We start from the raw sequence: 21,397 nt of genomic DNA, 5'->3' as shown, positions 1-21,397 counted from the left end.
GCCGTCGCTGTGCGGGTGCGGGTGTGGGCGTGGGCGCTAGGGGGCCGAGGCCACCATGCTTTGCGTGAGGGAAGGCCCCCCCCCCCCCCCCGCTGTGTGACGCCATCATGTCACGCCCTCCTTCTAGAAGCTTCTGTGTGGCCCAGCCTTCCCCTCCAAGTAAACTGTGTGCTCTCCGACGGCAGTCAGTGGGCTGGTTCAGCCGTGTGACTCTATGTGACTTAGGGCCTGCGTTGCACGCAGTGGTCGTTCTGAAGTGGTTGTTGAATGAATGAAGAAATGGATGCCAAGGAAAGACCCCGTCTACGGGAAGTTGATTCTCTCTCAGCCTTCACCCTTCATGTTCAGAATTCTTTCTGGAGCATCTCATTTCTTCTTCTCGACAGTTCTTTCTGTGTGGTGATTATTCTTTATGCTGCAGATGAGGGAACAGGGGCTCAGAGAAGTTGTTGAGCCTTAATTAGGGAATGGCAGAGCAGGACCTCAAATCCAGGCCTTTGGAACCCTAATTAACGAGATGAGGTATGTGAGGTGTGAGTACATTGTGAGCATTCGAAAAAGAGTAGCCCTTTATTCCAGGAGGGGTCTGTGTCTTGTGCATCTTCCCCCCGTTTCTTAGAATGGAGTCTGCTACGTGGTAAACTAGAAAGCTAACAGTTGATTGAATTAATGAACATACAGGAGGGCTCCAAAAAGTTGGTTTCTCTGCCCCTTGCTGCATTCTTCCCATCAAAACGGTAACACCTCTTAATGCCATCTCGGTATTCTGTGTAGTCACTCACCCATGACAGTCTTGTCCAGAACTTTTTTTTTTCTCCTGGGTAAACTTAAGTCCAAAAGCAGAAGCTATAGTACTCTCTTCGTAGCACTACCCTAAATGCATCTTTCCAGATGCCGCTTGCGCTCAGCCTCTTCAATGCTGCTCTTGTTATTGTCCTAGGTCGTCGGGTATAGTCCTTTTAGGCTTCTCAATCCCTTGTTCTTGATTCTGACATCCAAAGAGTTTTGAAGACCAGTTTTTCCCTCAATTCATTTGGCCGCAAGACCTGAATTGAAGCGAGCCATTTGCCTTTATTTATTCCAAATATGAACAAGTTTTTGCAGTCATGTTAATGTTTGTTTGTTCCGAGCGCCCCCCCCCCCCACCTTACTGTGGTTATCATGTGACTTATGGTAGAGGCACCGCATTACCATTCAAAAGTCTGAGAAAAAAACCTTGGGTTTGAATTCCATAATGTCCCTTGATAGCTTACATGATTTCCTGTTGTGATTAAGGTAAAGTTGGGGGAGGAAACAGCGTTTGCCAAAGCATTGTGGAAGTGGGTAACTCTAAAAAGAGAACCAAGAGACTTTTTCTACCTCATCCTGTTGTTTATTTTGGAATTATTTAAGGGAAAAAGCCCCTTAACCAGACACTGGTTTTTGCATGTTGGGATCATGTTTTAGATTTCTTATGTCATCCACAAAGCAGTACCAATGGTAGATACTCAAGAAATACTTACTGATTAATTTGAAAAGATTTGCTCCACACTCTAGGATTTTACTCGACAATTACAGGACTGTAATATATTTTTCTAAATATCATGTTTATAATCCAAAGCTGTGGAACCAATGCAGGTTTATCCCAAAGCAGAGTCACTCAGTCATTTGGGCATTCACTCAACACCTGTTTCTCGAGTATCTACTATGTTCTAGGTACCTGTTGGGCAATAGGATTATACTGCCTTGTAAATAAGATGGTCATGGTCCCTGCCATCACGGAGCGTCTAGTCTGGTGGTGAAGAAAGCAAACGACAAATGCACAAGTACAGATCGTGGTAAGTGCCATGAAGGAAATAAACCTGGTGCAGAAAGAGTATCTGGGAAGATCTAAGTAGTTAGTGTGCTTGCTGAAGGCCTCCCGGAGGAGGTGACCCAGCTTTGTGACATAGAGTATCTTACTTCCCTCTAAGTATTCTAGGGGTTAGGGTAGCCAGACAACCAAAATTCAGGTGTGTAAATTTACCTTCTCAGGCATCACTTCTGTCTCAGATGTCATATCACCGTAATTACTATCTCAAGTCTCTGATGGTATGAGTAAACTGAACATTTGTGTGTAGTCCGGTGTCTAAAACACATAAAACCAACATACAATTTACAACTAACACCAACTGAACTTGTTAATCTGAAAAGAAACCAATGGCAGAATGGTGTCTTACATATTCTCTGGTCGTGTCCTAAAGTACTAATGCATTAGTAAAATGGTAGTAATTCACCTAGCCAGACTTTTTTCTTCGGGGTTTTACAAATGGTTGGGAATGTATTTAATTTCAGTATAATGTCAAGCACATCCATTTTAAACTGTCCTATTGGATTGAAGCTAATTATTTAGATACTTTCCTGGGGCAGAAAATTTATTTAAGAAAGCATTTTTCAAATGCAATTTACAGAATATAGGAAAAACTAAAAAATTAGGATTTTCTTCCTTCAAAATATAGATAGGTAGCTAGCCAAAAAAAAAAGGAAAAACGAGCGTGTTTGATGACTGTTGTTCATCAGCAGGTTATGATTCTAACAGGTTTTTTTTTTTTTTAATAGACTTGTGAGGAAACAGATCAATATTTGTTGCTCTAAGCCAGTGTCACAGTGCATCTCTGCATTGACTGAACTTTGGTAGAAGGGAAAAAAGGACAATAGAAAAAGAAAGCCCTCATGGTTGAAAATTTTAATAGCTTATTGAAACACATTATAAATCTGGTTTTTGCTGCAGGAATGAGTCAGATAAAAATGCCTGTGTTTGAAGTGAAAACAAGAGAGAAAATGAGAAAATTGTAAAAACACACAACTTATTGTTTTCTTCCTAGGGTTGATGATGGTCAATTAAATGTTAATATAAGAGAAATGTTAATTAAACTGACACATTTTCTATCTTGCTTATTTGAGGATGTGTTGTACTTTTACCAAAAAAAAAAAAAAGTTGATTATCCCCTTCTCTTATTTTTTGAAAAAGAAGGGATAACTCATTTAGTTTGCTTCTGAAAATTTATGTCTTCCTTAAATACACACACAGAAATTGATGAAACCTGAGCTGGGAGTTGTGAAGGTCCAGGAAGAAAAACAACACTGAAAACAAGACAAATTTGTTATGGATTTTAATGTTTTTCTTTTGTGTGTATGCCGTTTCTCTAGTAAAATCTGATTACAGATCGTTGAGGCTTCACTGGCTCTGGATGCTTGTCAGGGCTCGAAATCAATTTAGTACATGATCTTGGTGGTGGCCATCGGTGGTGAATCACCAGGGAAAATGCAAACCAACTGACCCACCTTAATGCAAAGCAATGACAAAGGAGGAAGGGAATGGTTTCATGTGAGCTGTGAATTGGTCAGAAGCATCATTTAAGGTTTTGGGGCTGCAGATCTCAAAACCTTAAAACCATTTAAGGTTTTAGCGTATTTTGTGTCAACCTCAGTGGGCACGCTTTGTGCGCCCTTGTTCTGGGATCTGACAGATCCCACTGATAATCACTCCAGGTTTTAGGGAAGTTGTTACCACCATTTGAATTACACTATTGACATTGTTTAGTCCTAAACACATACTTCCTTTACTGAAGCCCAGTAAAGAAAGTAATTTAACCTTTTCCTTGACCTTATTAACCTTACACATTGGTTGAGGATACCCTGAGTTAGATGTGGAGTCTGCTGAGGTGCAACTCCTTGCATTAATAGTCCACAACCCTCCCTACTTTCAGATTAACAAGAAAGCAGAACATATTTAGATCTGATTCTAGTGACTTGTAGTTCTAAGAAGAATACAACCACGGGGTCACTTGATGACGCTAAGACTCAGTCGTTAACCGTCTTAATTACCTTCGGGACACACTATTTTATACCAGACAAGTTTTAAGCATGAGATGTCAGAGCACAAGTTCCATTTTCTTTGTTTTTAATGTTTATTTATTTTTGAGAGAGAGAGCGAGCGAGCAGGGAACAGGCAGAGAGAGAGGGAGACACAGAATCCCAAGCAGGCTCCAGGCTCTGAGCTGTCAGCACAGAGCCCCACGCGGGGCTCGAACCCACGAACTGTGAGATCACAATCTGAGCCGAAGCCAGATGCTTCACCGACTGAGCCACCCAAGTGCCCCCCAAGTTCCATTTTCTGAAACTGACTTGCCCACTTCCATGTAATGCTTTAAGATAATTTTATTTCTGGCCAAAGAGGTTGAGTGATTGAGTGAAAATTTTCTGCAGAAACGTTTAGGACTAAAAACACCACCTATATTTCTTCACATAATATGGGCCAATCCCTCATGAGAGATTTTCCCATACAGCTCCTAGGAGAATTTTATATAGTGCCCTCAATTCTGGCTCCTGTAAGTGAGGGGCTGATTTCTAAGTAAAACTAGATTTCTCACATTGACTTGGTCTTCTGTAGACTTCTCAGAAAAGCTTTCACTTACCTATTTTTTGTGCTTTGCTTTGCCGGAAATTGATGCCTTGTCAAAATGGAGATTAATCATTTGTGTTTGGGAGCAGCAGAACGGGGGGCCAGTTACCTCTCAATTTTATAAACCAATTATATGAACTCCTTTTCCGTTGCTCACACCCCCATCCCACCTTCAAACTTCTTACCGATGGCATTCAGGAGGCAAGTGAAAAACTTCATGAAGAATTACTCAGATGCCGAAATAAAAGTCAGGGAAGCAACTTCCAATGACCCTTGGGGTCCTTCGAGTTCTCTCATGTTAGATATCAGTGACCTGACTTTCAACACAATTTCTCTGTCAGAGATTATGAATATGCTATGGCAGAGACTCGGTGACCATGGGAAGAGCTGGCGTCATGTGTATAAATCCCTTATGCTCATGGATTATCTCATCAAGAATGGATCAAAGAAAGTTATCCAGCATTGCAGAGAGGGGTTCTGTAAACTTCAGACACTAAAAGATTTTCAACACGTAGATGAAGCTGGAAAAGACCAAGGTAAAAGAAATGTGTATGGTGTGCCACTAAAGATTAGACGTTTGGGAAGGGATCGTTTTGAACCAGGAGTTGGGGGAAAGTTATTCTCAAATGTATCAGCTCCCTTTCTCTGGGACAGTTACAGTTTCCAGAAGACTTTGTGTTGACTCTTCAGTGCCTGAGAGAGCAATTTTCTTTCAAAGGAATGTGTAAAACTAACACGCGTAAGGTTCCCGATAGAACGATAGCTCGTAGAAGATGAACAAAGTGAATAAGACAGGAAGCATGGCAGCTTGGTGTAATAAGGTCACTGTAATTCACAATTATAATTGGACTGGAATTTAGTCATAAATGTAAGGAAGCGTTTCCACAGGCTCCAGAATCCTCAAAGACTATCTAGATGGAAGTATAGGAATACAAAAATTTAGGTCATAAAATAATTTTGTCGGGGGTGGAGGAGGAGGTGAAGTAGGGAACAGTTATGGGGAATACCAAACGGAGATGACTTGGAAACGTCTGGTATTCTGTAATGCTAAAAAAACCAAGCATTTCCTCCCCATCTAATGTAAAATTATAATTAGCATTTAAAGTGAATAGTCTTATGAATCATGAGAAAAGGATACAATTCGGTGCAGTCTTTGTGTGAAGCATACATTTTTAGAATAGACCTTTTTTAAGAGCAGCTTGAGATTTAGAGAAAAGATTTACAGATTTACACAGAAAGTACAGAGTTCCCACATACCCTTCGCCATCCGCACACAGTGCCTCTCCAGTTAACATCTCGCATTAGTGTGGTACATTTGTAACAATTGACTAATAACCAGTATTAACACGTTCGCTAAAGTCCTTTGTTGACCTTAGGGTTCACTCTTGGTGTTCGGTTCTGTGGGTTTTGAAAAACGCGCGTCGTGTATCTACCACTCCAGGATCATAATAGTTTCACTGCCTTGAAAATGTCCTGTGTTTGGGGCGCCTGGGTGGCACAGTCGGTTAAGCGTCCGACTTCAGCCAGGTCACGATCAGCCAGGTCACAATCTCGCGGTCCGTGAGTTCGAGCCCTGCGTCAGGCTCTGGGCTGATGGCTCGGAGCCTGGAGCCTGTTTCCGATTCAGTGTCTCCCTCTGTCTCTGCCTCTCTCCCGTTCATGCTCTGTCTCTCTCTGTCCCAAAAATAAATAAACGTTAAAAAATTAAAAAAAAAAAAAAAAAGAAAATGTCCTGTGTTCTACCTGTTCCTCCTTTCTCCCCTGCCTGGAACCCTTGGTAGCCACTGATCTTTTTATTGTCTTTATTAGTTTTGCCTTTTCCAGAATATTATGTAATTGGAATCATATATGATGTAGCTTTTTCAGACTCCTTTCTTTACTTGACAGTCTGCATTTAAGATTCTCCCATGTCCTTTTTATAGCCTGAGAGCTCGTTTCTTTTTCTTTTTTTCTTCGCATTTTAAAAATCAGCTTTATTGCAATATAATTCACATGTCAGACAATTCACCCATCTGAAGTCTACAATCCTGGGGTTTTAGGTATATTGTTAACTTTTAAAAATTGGGATAAAATGTAAATAACCAAATTTGTCATTTTAAGCATGCAATTCCGTGACATTAATTACATTCACAGTGTGGCACAACCATTGCCACTGTCTACTTCCAAAACTTTCATCACCCCAGGCAGAAACTCCATTAACTGTGAGGCACTTGAGTGGCTCAGTTGGTTGAGCGACTGACTCTTGGTTTTGGCTCAGGTCGTGATCTCACAGTTTGTGAATTCAAGCCCTGTGCTGGGCTCCATGCTGACAGTGTGGAACCTGCTTGGAAGTCCCCCCCCCCCTCTCTCTCTCTGTCCCTCCCATGCTCACTTTCTCTTTCAACATAAATAAGTAAACTTAAAAAAAAAAAAAAAGCACCTCCATAATCATTGGGCAATAAAGCTCTCCTGCTAATCTCTAATCTTCCTTCTATCTCTATAAATTCACCTCTTCGGGGTACCTCACGGAAGTGAATCATACAGTATTTGCCTTTTGTTTTTGGCTCATTTCACATACTTGATGTGAACTTCATTCTTTTTGTAGCTGAATAACATTCCATTGTGTAAACATACCACATTTTGTTTATTCATCTGATGGTGGATTCTTGGGTTGTTTTCACATTTTGGCTCTTGTGAATTGGGCTGCAATGAACAAAAGCCTGCAAGTGTCAGTTTGAACCTCTGCTTTCAGTTCCGTTGGGTGTATACTTGGGAGTGGAGTTGCTGGGTCGTATGGCAATTCAATGTTCAGCTTTTGAGGAACCAGTAACTGCTTTTCCTTAGCAGCCGCGCCATTTTACATTCTTACCAGCAATGTAAGAGCGTTCCTGTTTTTCCGTATCCTTGACAACACTTGTTCTCGTCCATCTTTTCGCTTAGAGCCATCCTACTGGATGTGAAAAGTAGTATCTCGCTGCGGTTTCAATTTACGTTTCCCCAAAGACTAATGATGTTGAGCATCTTTCTATGCCCTTGTTGGCCATTTATATATCTTCTTTGAAGAAATGGCTGTACAAATCCTTTGTCCATTTTTAATTGTTGGGGTTTTTTTTCTTTTTATGTGTCGAGTTTTTTATATTCTGGATACAAGACCTCTATCTTGTGACTTGCAAATATCTTCTCCCATTCTTAGGTTGTCTTTTTTACTTGCTCGATTAAATTTTGATGAAGTCCAGTTTGTCTGTTTTCCTTTGGTGCTTGTGCTTTAAGTGTCGCATGTAAGAAGTCATTGCTTAATCTAGGTCATGAAGATTCACACCTATGTTTTTTTCTAAGAGTTTCAGTGTTTTAGCTCTTCCATTTAGATCTTGGATCTAAATTTTTGCGTATGGCGTGAAGTAGAGTTCCAGTCTCATTCTTTTGCGTGTAGATATCCAGTTGTCCCACTACTACCTGCTGAAAAGACTATTCCTTCCCCCATTGAATTATACTGGCACCCTTATAAAAATCAGTTGACCATAGATGTAAGGTTTTATTTCTGTACCCTCAATTAAAAAAAAAAAGTTTATTTATTTATTTTGAGAAAGAGAGAGCATGAGCGGGAGAGAGGCAGAGAGAGAGAGAGAGGGAGAGAGAATCCCAAGCAGGCTCTGTGCTGTCAGTGTGGAACCCGATGTGGGGCTTGATCTCATGAACCATGAGATCATGACCTGAGCCAAGACCAAGAGGCAGTTGCTTAACTGACTAAGCCACCCAGGCACCTCCTATTCTCTCAATTCTGTTCTACTGATCTATATGTCTATATGCCAGTGCCACACTATTTTGATTACTGTAGCTATGTAGTAAATTTTGAAATAAAGGTGAGTCCTCCAGCTTTGTTCTTTTTCAGTAATTGTTGTGACCTTTCTGGGTCCTTTGCATTTCCATATCAAGTTTAGCATTAGCTTGTTAATTTCTGTAAAAAAAAAAAAAAGCAGCTAGAATTTTTATCAAGATTGCACTGAACCTGTAGACCAATTTTGAGAATATTGCCATCTTAACAAACATCAGTTCCTCCAATCCACAAACACCAGATATCTTCCCTTTAATTTAAGGTCTTCTTTCTTTTTAAAAAAAATTTTTAACGTGTATTCATTTTTGAGAGACAGAGAGAGAGTGCAAGCGGGGGAAGGACAGAGAGAGAGAGGGAGACGCAGAATTGGAAGCAGGCTCCAGGCTCTGAACTCTCAGCACAGAGCCCTATGTGGGGCTTGAACTCACTGACTGTGAGATCATGATCTGAGCTGAAGTCAGTTGCCCAACCGATTGAGCCACCAGGCGCCCCACACCTTCTTTCATAAATCTTTTGTAGTTTTCAGTGCACAAGGCTTACATTTCTTTTGGTAAATATAGTCATAAGTATTTTATTCTCTTTGGTGCTATTCTCTATGGGATTATTTTCTTCATTCCATTTTTAGATTACTCGTTGCTGATGTATAGAAATACAACCGTTCGAGTTATTTTTGTATATTGCTCTTGTATCCTGCTACTTTGCTGAACTTGTTTATTAGCTGTAATAGTTTTTGGTTTTTTTTTTAAAGATTCCTAAGGATTTTCTACACGCAATATCATGTCATCTGCACATAGAGATAGTTTTACTTTTCCTTTCTGATGCGGATGCATCTTAATTCTTTTTCTTGCTTAATTGCCCTGGCTAAAACCTCCTGTACAACATTGAATAGAAATGGTGAGAATCAGTTTCATTCCTGATCTTGAGAGGAAAGCTTTCAGTCTTTCACCATTAAGTATGATGTTAGGTGTGGGTTTTCATAGATGCTTTTTATCAGAAGGTTGATGGAGTTGTTTTGCTTTGTTTTTTAATGTTTAGTTTGAGAGCGAGCGCACGCGTGCAGGCAGGGGAGAGCCCAGAGGGAAGGGGATAGAAGCTCTGGGCTGACAGCAGAGAGCCCGAGGCTGAGGCCAAGGCAGGGCTCGAACTCACAAACCGAACAGGTGAAGTCATGACCTGAGCCAAGGCTTAACTGAGCCACCCACGTGCCCTGCTGGAGTTCTATTGTTAGTTTATTGAATGTTTTTATAAGGAAAGGCTGTTGACTTTTGTCAAATGCTTTTTCTGCAGCTACTGAGATGATTATGCGTTTTTTCTCCTTTATTCTGTTGATATGGTGTATTGCATCGATTGATTTCCATATGGGCACCAACCTTGCATTCCTAGTATAAATCCCACTCGGTCATGGTGTGTATCCTCTTTATTTTTGAAGTGTTTACTTAAGGTCCGGTGTGACGTTTAATGATGATATTGGAGAACATCTTCTTGGTTTTTGATCATGCTAGGCTTCTTAATCTCAAAATTGTGAAAGCATCAACTTCTGTGAGCATTAAATTAATCATTAAAAATTAAAATAAAATACTGGTTAAAGGTTTGCATCCCCAAGAATTAAGTTTTAAAAAGGCCTAATATTTTGGATAACAGTGAATGGAATGTAATCATTTTTGTACTTTACGGAGCAGCTATTTTATCACTGTGCTGAGCACTATGATGATTTTTTTTTTTTTAAGTGGAAAGAGAGAGGATCAGCCCCGACTCTGAAGAGTTTGTGAGCTGTTTTGAGAGATAAAGTAGATAAGCATGAAATTGTAAGCAAGCTTGTTTATGCATTTATACCTTTTATAAGGTATGGTATATTTGGATATGTTTAAATTCACTATCGTAAAGGTTTTTCAGATTTCTTAACAGCTGAGCTTAAGATCAAAGAAGTAAGCACATGTATACTATTTTGGGCTTTGAAAATATTCTTGATGACTTGGTAGCATGAAGAGAGCAAGAAAAATGCAAGTGAGAACTGAATTGTCAACAGAAGCATCGTATATTCATTTGTTGATTATGGAAGTGACAGTGGTTATTGATTGGTAACATTGGCACACAGTATTCTTTAAGTTAATAGATATTAATTAGTGAAAAATAATTCTGTTGGGGGAGAATAGTACCTATTTCATCTTTATATTTTACACATTTTTCTTTTTGTATTTGTTTCCTAATGAGTGTAATATATTAGGATAGTAGTTCTTGGCATAATTTATACATAAAAAACATATAGATAGATAGATAGGTATAGATATAGATACAGATATAGATATAGATATATGCATAAAATTTTGTGACTGATAGGGTGTGTGGTCAAAATAATTTGGGAGCCACTGGCTCTTGGGATAAAGTCAGGCCTCTTAGCATGTTCCCAATCAACATTTCTACTCTTATTTCCTTAGTCTTCTAAGCTAACACATTGCATCCAAGCATTCCTAATGTATTATTTGCTTTCACATTCTCTGTGCTGATACTTAAGATGTTTCTCTTCCCTGTACTAGTTGTTTCCTGCTGTCTGTTTGTTGAGTTCCTACTTAGTCATCAGATCCTAGCTCAGGAGGCTTTTCCTCTATATCTCCGACTATGTCTTCTTTTCCTTACTGGGAAGAATTAATTGCTGTGGCGTTTTATTCATAATATCAGTGAGGTGTTTTTTACAGTATATTTTATCCACTTTATATATGTGCGTGTGTGTATATATTTATCCTTAACTAGATTCTGAAGGTACGTGTCATGTGATAATCATCTTTTTACTAGCAGGCCTTGGCACGTACTAGACCTCAGTAAATTTTTATTGAATGGAAGTCATAAAAAAAGCAAAAGACTTGAGATAGGAAATATGATACCTGAAAAACTACTGAATGAGAATGATTTTATTGTATCAGAAAAGAAAAGCAGAGAGTGAAGTTTGTATTGAGAAATTAATGGAAGAGAAATTGTAGTGATCCAAGTGATCTGTAGCTGGATCCTACCTGAGATACAGGCTGTCAAGAAGAGGCAAAGAAAAAAAGATAAAAATAGAAGAAATTATAGAAAAAGACTTTGGGGGGGGTTCCATGATTGGCTTTTACACTTGCCGTTCCCTTTGCCTGAGTGTTCATCCCCAGATACCTGCATTGTTTTCTCACATACTTCAGATCTCCGCTGAGAAAGTCATCTTTTTAGTGAGGCCTCTTATCTACCCTATTTATGAAAAATCAGCCCCATCCCACAATTGCACTGATAGGCCCTAGCCACCTTCTGTTTTAGTTTTCTTCATAGCTTTTCTTATCTGACGTAGGGCATGTTTTATTTTATTATTTATTGTCTATTTCTTCCTACTAAAGCATACGTTTTATGAAGGCAGGAATTTTTTTTTAATTTTTTAAAATTTATTTTATTTTTGAGAGAGAGAGAGAGAGATAGCAAGGGGAGGAGAGGCAGAGAGAGGGTGAGGGAGACAGAATCCTAAGCAGACTCCATGCTGTCAGCACAGAGCCCAGTGTGGGGCTCGAACTCACTAACTGTGAGATCATGACCTGAGCTGAAATCGAGAGTTGGGTGCTTAACCAAACTGAGCCCCCCAGGTGCCCTGAGAGCAGGAATGTTTTATGTCTGCTTTGCCCATGCTCTATTTCCAACATTACAACAGCAGCTATCACACAGCTCATGCTCAGTACTTCATAATAGTATTACAGTAGTCCCCCCCCCCCATTTCTTAATGTTTATTTATTTTTGAGAGAGGGACAGCACACATGGGAGGGGCAGAGAGAGGGGGACAGAGCATCTGAAGCAGGCTCTGCGCTGACAGCAGAGAGAGCCCGATGCGGGGCTCGAGCTCACGAACTGCGAGATCATGACCTGAGCTGAAATCGAGAGTTGGGTGCTTAACCAGCTGAGCCACCCAGGCGTCCCTACAGTAGTCCCCGCTTTATCTGTGGTTTCAGTTTTCACAGTTTCAGTTACCCGTAGTCAACTATCGTCTGGAAGCAGATGAGCCTCCTTCTGATACGTGGTTCAGAAGGCAGGTAGTAGCCTAGTGCTATGACACAGTGTCTCCATCATTCGCTTCACTTCATCTCATCACGTAGGTGTTTTATCTCACATCATCACATGGAGAAAAGTGAGTGGAGTACAATAAGATAGTTTGAGAGAGAGAGAGACCACATTCATGTAATAACTTCCGCTATGGTATATTCTTATAATTGGTCTATTTTATTATTGTTGTTGTTAATCTCTTACTGTGTCTAATTTATAAATTAAGAAGAAAACACAGGTAGGGTTTGATAGTATCTGCAGTTTCAGGCATCCACTGGGGGTCTTGGAAAGTATTCCCGTTGGCTACAGGGGGGAAAAATTGAGAAAACAACTCAGAAAACTTGGGGAACAGGAGAAACTTGTTTTCAAGTAGTTTGTTAACATTTTAAATGACTTTCCCAGTGTTTCTCTTCAACCTCCAGACAGTTTTTCAGATGAAGTAAATTTAAAGCAATGAGTCTAATTGTTAATCCGAAAAAATTTATAATAAATACATGATTTTCACTGTGTTTCCAGACTTTGGGGGACACTCTGTCTTGTATTTATTGTAGTTCTTTTTTTTTTTTTTTAGGTTGACAATTGGACACATTGCTTTAAATTTAGAGGTACTTTACCTGAAACAGTGTCTAGAATCTATCGAAAAACAGTGAATGTATTAACGTAAAATGTAATTAGCATACTATGTAAAAATAAGTTTTCTTCTGTATTCCCTAACTTTTTGGACCCCCTATATTAGCAAACAAGTTTATGACATTTAACTATGTGACAAAGACTCTTCCAACGACTTCATATATGTTAACTCATTTAATCTTCATAATAACCCTTTGAGACAGTTGCGGTATTGGCCCCATTTTACTGAGGAGGAAAGTAAGGTAGAAAGAGGTTGAGTAGCCAGTTCACACAGCTAGTTAGTGGCAGAGCCAAGATTATAAGCTCGATGTTTTGGCTCCAGAATCCACGTTCTCACCTACTACAATACATTGTTGAATGACTGACGGACTGAATGAATGACGTTCTACTCCACCCTGTCGACCTGTGTCGTGTCTCCAGACTTGATCGCGCATTTAACTAGTCACACGTGGCAAGGTGGGACACACAGGAAGGACCTGAGACCTAAACTAGTTCTGCTTATTAATCTGGGACAGGAACTGAAAAGTTTATCCTTTTTTGCATCCGTTTAAGTTGTTTTAGGTCAAAGATGGTACAAGAAATGTATACCTTGTAGTCTGGTGGCAATCATGGCTTAAAAAAAATCCTTCACGCAAATCTAATTTTATGGTCTCGGGCAACTAGCTAGACACAGTTGGCGTGATCGGGCCAGTTTCTTTTCTCTTAGATTTAGGGCCCATTGCAAGGTAGGCTCAAACTCATCGGGAAGGGGGCCATGTTCCTGCAGGAGATTCAGGGTCTCCAGCTGATAGTCCTGAATCTCCTTGATATTCTCAGGTAGAATAGAACATTGTCTCCGTTGTGTGCACAACGCCTCTATACCTCTGTCATGCCTCTGTCAGAGCACATTTATATACATGCCTGTATCTCTTGCAAAACTGTGAATTTCTAAAGGGCAAGAGCATTGTCCCTAGCCCTTAGTACATGCCTGGGGGTTGGATCACTCAATAGATATTAGATGAATGGATGATTAATATCCTAGTACTTTTATACTTTTAGCGGGTTTATAGCAACTGACTTTCTTTTAGGAATATAAAAAATATAAATGTCAAAGTCGATTCCTTTAACAACAACATTCCCATTTATTCACTATAAATTCCTTTTAAAAATAGATTTTTAATGCTAACAGTGCTTTATTGAGATATAACTTATATACCACAGTTTGTTTACCTGTCTTCTGTTGATGAGCACTTGGTGTGTGTATAGTCCTTGGCTATTATGAGTAAAGCCGTTACGAACATCCTCATGTAAGGCTTTTTGTGGACATACATATTCAGCTCTCTTGGGCATACACTTAAGAGTGGCATTTCTGGGTCATAGGGCAGGTGTATATTTAACCAAAGTCGTCTTCATTTTTTTTTAATGTTTATTTTTGAGAGAGAGAGAGAGAAAGCACAAGCAGAGGAGAGGCAGAGGGAGAGAGAGAGGGAGACACAGAATCCCAAGCAGGCTCCAGGCTCCGAGCTGTCAGCACAGAGCCCGACGCGGGGCTTGAACCCATGAACCATTAGATTATGACCTGAGCTGAAGTTGGACGCTTAACCGACTGAGCCACCCAGGCGCCCGTAGAGCATTTTCATGTATGGTATATCATGTGATCTGACAACACCTTATGAGGAATGAAGGATGTGTATTATCTCTCTGACACAGATGAGGCGCTAACGCTCAGATTGTTCTTTAGGTAAGGTTGCACATTTCATTAATGACTGAACATGATTACTACTCTAATACTCTTTGGTCCTATTCTATTATTATGCTAGGCAGCCTCTCCTAATTGAGTTTTAAAAAATATCCTAACAGTTTCACTGAACTACTGGAGTGAACTTAATTAAAAGGGTCTGAAAAATACCCAATTGAATGTTTCACACCATCAAATTATTTATTTACAGAAATTATGGTATTCCTTTTAAAAAACCGAGATAGGTTCTCAGAAATGTGTGCATTAAAGTTTATGTACTACGATATTCTCAATTAGTTAAGTCCTGAAATTGCAGTTGATTTCATTTAAATTGGCCATTGTATATACACACAAACTCATATATTTAAATTCGAGCTAGATTTCTTTTGAAAGGTACATTTTAAAAAGACGGCTTTTCAGTATTGTTAAAAAGTTGTGTTAAGCAGTTTTACTAGAAGTAGCATGCGTTGGTGACGTTACTGCCTTTTTTGTTTTCTACTGTCATTATCAGTCATCCAACTTGGGAAATTAGACCCTTCACATTTATATCCAGGGCTGATTTTGTTCAGGCCTCAAGGACTGGCCCTTCCCAATCAGCTACCCATTTGCTCACGAAAATTAAATGTCTTGGAGTGACATTAGGAACTAATAAGCCTTGTACGCCAGAGTTAAGAGATACAAACTAAAATGTAAAAAGCAAACTCTCTGGAAGATGTAATACATTTATTTGAAACTTTTTTTTTAATGTTACAGAAAGAGACGGAGCATGGGCAGGGGAGGGGCAGAGAGAGAGGGAGACGCAGAATCCGAAGCAGGCTCCAGGCTCCGAGCTGTCAACACAGAGCCCGACGCGGGGCTCAGACTCATGGACGGTGAGATCATGACCTGAGCCAAAGTCAGATGCTTAACTGACTGAGCCACCCAGGCGCCCCTGTAATACATTAATTTATATTTATATTAGTTTATAAGTTATTAAAATCAGTTGTTTTTGAGGAGGTTGTTTTTTGAGTTCAGGTTCTCCGAGAAGAAAGGAGAAAACGCGTATTTGGGCCAGGAAGGGGTTTAGAGAAAGACGGAACATGGGCAAGTAGGAGAAAAAAGGAATGATTGGGATTTCCCTTTCAGAGTGACTGTGATAAACAGAGGCAAGATCTCTGGAAAGAGTGAGTTCAAGAGAAAGAAAATATCTAGAAACGTGGAAGAATTGATTTAGATGTTGGTTAGCTATGTCAAGGCTCCAAAAGCAGAGTCAAATCTGAGGGTATTCTTGTACAGGAGGGAAGGAACGTGGGGGCATGAGACGGGCAAATCCCAGGCAGTGTGGTGTAGTGGCTAAGCACGCGGCACGGGGGGTGCGTGATGTACCTTACAAATTCATCAGACTTGATTTTCTCTCTACAACGGTCAGACAACAAGAGTCCAAATTCTCTAACCATCGAACCCACCTGATAGATGGTGGTGGGTTGATTAGCTAATGCAATGGAATTGTGCTCATTTACAGAGAGGTGGGTTCATTAACACAAGGCCACTGACCAAATGTGATTTCCTATAACCAACATTTTTGTAGTTTTGATGAAGTCATGAATTTCTTTTAACAAACATGCAGGTCATCATAAGCCTGTTCTGCTATTGTTAAAAGTTACAGTTAAAAGTTATATTACTATGATGGGGCGCCTGGGTGGCTCAGTCGGTTAGGTGTCCGACTTTAGCTCAGGTCATAATCTCCCAGTTTGCAGGTTCGAGCCCCGCATCGGGATCTGTGCTGACAGCTCAGAGCCTGGAGCCTTCAGATTCTGTGTCTCCCTCTCTCTCTGCCCCTCCCTGGCTCATGCTCTGTCTCTCTCTCAAAAATAAATACTAAAAAAAAATTTTTTTAAGTTATATTACTGTGAGTGTAAACAAAATCTTTATATCTAAAACAGTTGAGTATTTTGGGTCACCCTTCGCTCCTTTTCAACAAATGTAGGTGTTAGTAATCACGACAGCGAGAAGCAAATTGTGAATCTATTTAAACTTAAATATACCTGTCCGGCCAGTCTTCCCACGTTCCTCCTTGCTTCCTGTATGCACATGGACAGCAGAGCAGGGCAGACAAACAAGGGAGAGTAACCAGGTTAGCACTTCGGTGCTATGTCAATACAATCCTTCTCTTCTCAATCTTGTCATCAAATAAAAAAGCTTACATTTGTGCACTGAATTCAGTCAAAGAAATAAAAGTCTGCATTTTGTTATTTTTATGGAGCCAGTCTCTACCTTCCAGATTATTATTAAGTCTATGACTTTTGGAGAGTTTTTTTACTCCCCGTAAACTTACTTGTCTCACCTGTAAAATGGGCTTCGTGCGGATGGATGTGAGATAATGTCTGAAAGTCAGGCACATAGTAAATCATCAGTTAATATTAGCTAATACTGTTAGTCCTTGGCATATTTTGACTTTAATCAATTTTGTTTCCCGCAGTGTATATTCATGTCCAAATAATGCTCAGTACAACCATCAGGAAGGGCTTTTCCGTGCCGTTGCCGCGGTTTCTGCCAGTGCGCTGTACCTTGTCCACACGTCTGCTGAACACACTGCTGTAAGAGCCATCTGGGTGTCCATCTTCACTGGACTGTGGGGTTTGGAGGACTGAGATGACCTTATTGGTATCTCTGTTTCTTCACTTGGTTTGATGCAGGTGCCGAATGAGTGTTGACTGAATGGCCAGCGGGCTATTGTAGGTCTGAAGAAGGGACTGGTAGCTTTGGAGAGTTTCTCATTATCCTAGACGTTCTGTTTTTCTCCAGTGTCTCTCCATATAGCTTTGTTCTTTTCTTTTTTTTTTTTTTTATCCCGCTTGGTCTTTGGAGATCATTTTTGATGTGAGGATTCACGTCTTTTCTGTAAAATTCCTAGCTCTTTTTGCTCTGAATATTGCTTTTTGGGATGACCTTAATTTTCTTCTTTTGGAACTTCTTCTAGGTAAATACCAGGACCTTGCAATCTGTCCTTTGTGGTTTTCGCATAGTCCTTGTTGCGGATGTGACTCCCGTAATAATCTCTCTTAATTGTATTTATCTTAAAAATCTTGGTTTAGGATTTTAAAATCCTCTGACAATATAGAATATTGATTTATAGAAGATCTTACAGAATCCTGTAGAACGCTGATTTCATTTGGAGTGAATGCATGTGTTTGTTTGTTTGTTTTTAAGTTTATTTTAAGTTTATGTTGAGGTGGGGGGAAGGGGGAGAGAGAGAAGGCACGAGTACGAGCAGGGGAGGGGCAGAGAGGGGGAGAGAGAGAGAATCCCAAGCAGGTTCCGAGCGCCACCCAACACGGGGCTGAACCGAAATCAAATGTCAGACGCTTAACCAACTGAGCCACCCAGACACCCTGTGAATTTACGTTTTGACTGCTGCTTTTATCAGCCATCTTTCATTTAAAAAAAAAAAAATCTATTTTGGAATTTTAGTTTTCTGCCTTATTTTGACCAAGAGGCTGTTCCCCCACCATTCATGTTTACCCCTTTACGTTGCTTTTTCCGGTTCTTTCCACCCAGCTCCCTCAGAGCCCCCAGCGCAGCCCTTGTAAAGGAAGCTCAGGGCTCGTGCCCTGTGATGGAACCGGGATGTCTTAGATGCAGGTGGCGGTGACTCGGTTTAGTTCCCAGTCTTGAGGCTGCACACGTGTCTTCCAGCTTCTAGACCCACAGCTACAAATAAGTGACAGCCCAGGAAACAATTAGCAGCTGGTTTTGTCCCTACTATTTCTTTTCTTCCCAGCCTTCTCTCACAAACACGGATACCTCCTAACATCAAAGAGGGAGTAAGGCCGGCTCTGGTCCCCTAACACGTGAGGAGCTGAACTCCTGGCCTGCCGGATCAAGAGCCCCGCAGCCCCGAGGCCTCAGCCGTGCTGACCACCCTTCCATTTCTCTTCCGTTTCTGGTTTGTGGAGGTTTCTATCTTGTCTTGGAGCCTGGCAGTGTCTGTTAGCGCTGTGTATTTGTTGCGGAGCAGAGGGGTACTTTGAAGCTTGACTTTACTGTGCCAACTTGACCGAGGGTCTTTTTTTTAACTGGAAAATACCTTGATCAGATACACTGCTGGGGGTGCTTCTCCCGACCCCACACCCCCTCGCCCCTGGAGACACTGTGGAGCACAGATGGTGAGGGAGCCTCCAGATAAGTCCATAATTCGAAACACCGCGGGCAGGAAATGAGCAGGGCCTGAACTGAGGGACACAGTGAGGGGGGGAGGGGGAAGATTTAGTGGGTACCATCAGTGGACACGGGTTACTGCATCTGGGGAGGTGAATGTTCATATTTCAGGCTTAGAATGGAGATCAACTTGACTGAGAAAGGAATGGAGGAGGAAGAGTAAATTTTGATTGGTGAGTGGGTCAGGTATGGAGGGAGGGGCGTTAAGATGTTTTATGACCACTGTTCCAAGCCTAGTGCATGTTCTTCTAGAAGCCTGGTGCATCTCTTTGCCCGGCATCTTTGAATTTACCACATTTCCAAATCCCTTTACGTGATGATCCTTTGTGAATTTACAGAGACTCCTCCCCTGCATCTGGAAGATGTTTTCTCAGCACGTTCACTCACTTATTTCGCAGACACTTTGAAGTATCTTAACAAACAGGTATAGCTCTCGCCTTCATGGACGTTATGCTTTAGTGGAGGAACAAGACATTCAGCAAATAAATAGGCATTTGCAAACCGTGCAAGTGCTGTAAGAGACAAGCGTAGGTGCCATGAGAGTTGTGTGGAAACCCGGCTCGACCACGTGTGTGTAGGGTGAGCCTGGAGGGACTTGCTCTCTCTCAGTAGAAGGCTTCCTGAAGAAGGGAAATCAGAGCGGTTCCCTCTGCCTAATGTCCGCACAGCTGGCTTTCCCTTGCTGTTCAAGGCTCAGATGATACGTTATGTCCCCAGTACGACTTTCCTTCCCTTCACCACGGCTTGATGTTCAGCACCTCACTGTTCTTTATTTCCTTTAGAGCTTTTATTTTTATCTGGAATTATCTCGTGTGGGGATCTCGTCTCTTTTGTCCTCACTTGTGCTTCTAGACAGTTCCTGAAACTGAAATGTTCAAGAAATGATTAAATACTGCATAAGCGAATAAGTGAATATCCTTGGATATTGGTCTGTCCCTTAGTCGCTCTAGTGATTTGTATGTCCTCGGCCTCGGCCTCGAGTTTGGGAAGCCTCCGCAAGGTGGCTTTCTGTCGGTTCATTCTTCTGTCCTGTTGACTCTCCCCTCGTTCCACCATGCCTTTCTGATGGGGGGTTGCCAGTGGTAGCATCCCACCCTCTGGCCAAGGTAACGGGCATGTGACTTTCAGGCTGGGCCGAGCAGCGTCATTCTCCTGGATTTTTCCAATTTGAATGAAGGAAGAGGGAGGCCTCTCAGGTGGCACAGTGTGAGGCGTGAGTCCAGAGCTGTCTGTGGCTGTGTCCACATTCAGGTGGAGGAAGCCAGTCTGCAAGAGGAGAAAATGAAGGCATTACACACAGAGAAGAAAGGATGGGAGACGGAAAAAGTGTGCTGGTACTTTTCCACTCTCTGCTTCTCCTGTGCCTGAGGCCCAGTCACAACCCCTGCTTTTCCCATGGCCGGTTCAATTTGAGTTTCTGTCGCTTGTAACCCAAAGATGCCTGTTAAAACGGAACGTAGCTTCATTTTTACGTTACCCTTCACCTCTTCGAACAAGCTTTACGTCTTGACGTATCCTTCGGTATCAATCTGTTTCATATTTCTCTTTTCAGAGACTCCATGTTTGCTCCCTCCCTTTGTCTGTCTCTGTCCCTCACCCTCCCAACTTCTCCCCCCTTCTTTTTCTTTCTCTCTTTCAGACCCAGAGCAGGTGCTGCCTACGTTTGTTCTATTCCAGTACAATTCTGTTTTAGTACTATGTTCTCCCTTTCCTTTCAGAAACACGTTGCTTCGCAGTGAGGAGATGCCATCCTGTTATTACCATTGTTATTAGTTAATTCACCCTTGAAGCCGGTTTATTGGGTTCTTGGATTTTTTCAACTTTAACGCTTGAGAACAGCCGGGTTTCTACCCTCCAGCATCTCAAGGATGGGTGTGGGCAGGTAGCCAGGGCCGTGGGCGGCCTTGAGTGAGAAGTGGAGTACTGTGGCTTGACCTTCCCAGTGCCGTAGACTGCTACCTCAGGGAGGAGCCCTGATATTTTGGGCAGAAGTGCTTCGTCATCGTGGCTGGCTTTCTGCTTCACGGATCTGCTCGGACCTTTGAACTTTTGCAGCTGCTTTTAAGTCCCGCCAATTCACGCAGCCTCCAAGTCAAAGAATCCCCGGCTGTCCCGTAACTTCTGGTTCTGCCCTTTTCTAGTTAGGCGTGTCGCAAAAAACTATTTCAGGCCAAGCAACTTTCTCAGGCAGCTACACTGTAAGTCGGCGCTCAGTGTCTGTCACCCTTCTGGTTCCATTTGCACTGTAGAAAGGAGAATATTGAGACTTTTCGGAATTTGCTCCTTTATCGATTCATTTACTCAGTAGCTATTTATTGAGTAGCTGTTATGTGCCACTCATTCTTCCAGCCACTGGAGATACTGGGTGAATGAGGTTCTCTGCCCTCATGGAGCTTGTATTCTAGGTAAGGAAACGAACAGTAAACAAACGTGTGTGTGTGTGTGTGTGTGTGTGTGTGTGTGTGTGTTCGTGTGTGCAAACCTGTGTATGCCAATAGCAGGTGGTGATAAAACAGGTAAGGGAATAGAGAGTGATGGGGATGGGACTATTTTAGACAGGGTGGGAAGA

At 41.4% G+C, this 21,397-nt stretch overlaps 1 protein-coding gene across 1 annotated transcript in view; it reads left to right on the top strand.

Moving 5' to 3' along the window:
- Positions 1-4,443: 4,443 nt before the first annotated feature.
- The window catches only part of ENTHD1 (ENTH domain containing 1), a 98,879-nt gene continuing 81,925 nt past the window's right edge, over positions 4,444-21,397 (top strand). The window contains exon 1 of the mRNA XM_053199640.1: positions 4,444-4,959. Within this exon, the coding sequence (XP_053055615.1) occupies positions 4,557-4,959 (403 nt within the window). The 5' untranslated portion in view covers positions 4,444-4,556. The remainder of the gene's footprint in view (positions 4,960-21,397) is intronic.

The sequence above is a fragment of the Acinonyx jubatus genome, chromosome B4 (assembly GCF_027475565.1).
Source record: "Acinonyx jubatus isolate Ajub_Pintada_27869175 chromosome B4, VMU_Ajub_asm_v1.0, whole genome shotgun sequence".
NCBI classification, from domain to species: Eukaryota; Metazoa; Chordata; class Mammalia; order Carnivora; family Felidae; genus Acinonyx; species Acinonyx jubatus.
The sequence above is the reverse complement of the archived record's forward strand: the minus strand, read 5'-3'. Positions and strand labels throughout refer to the sequence as shown.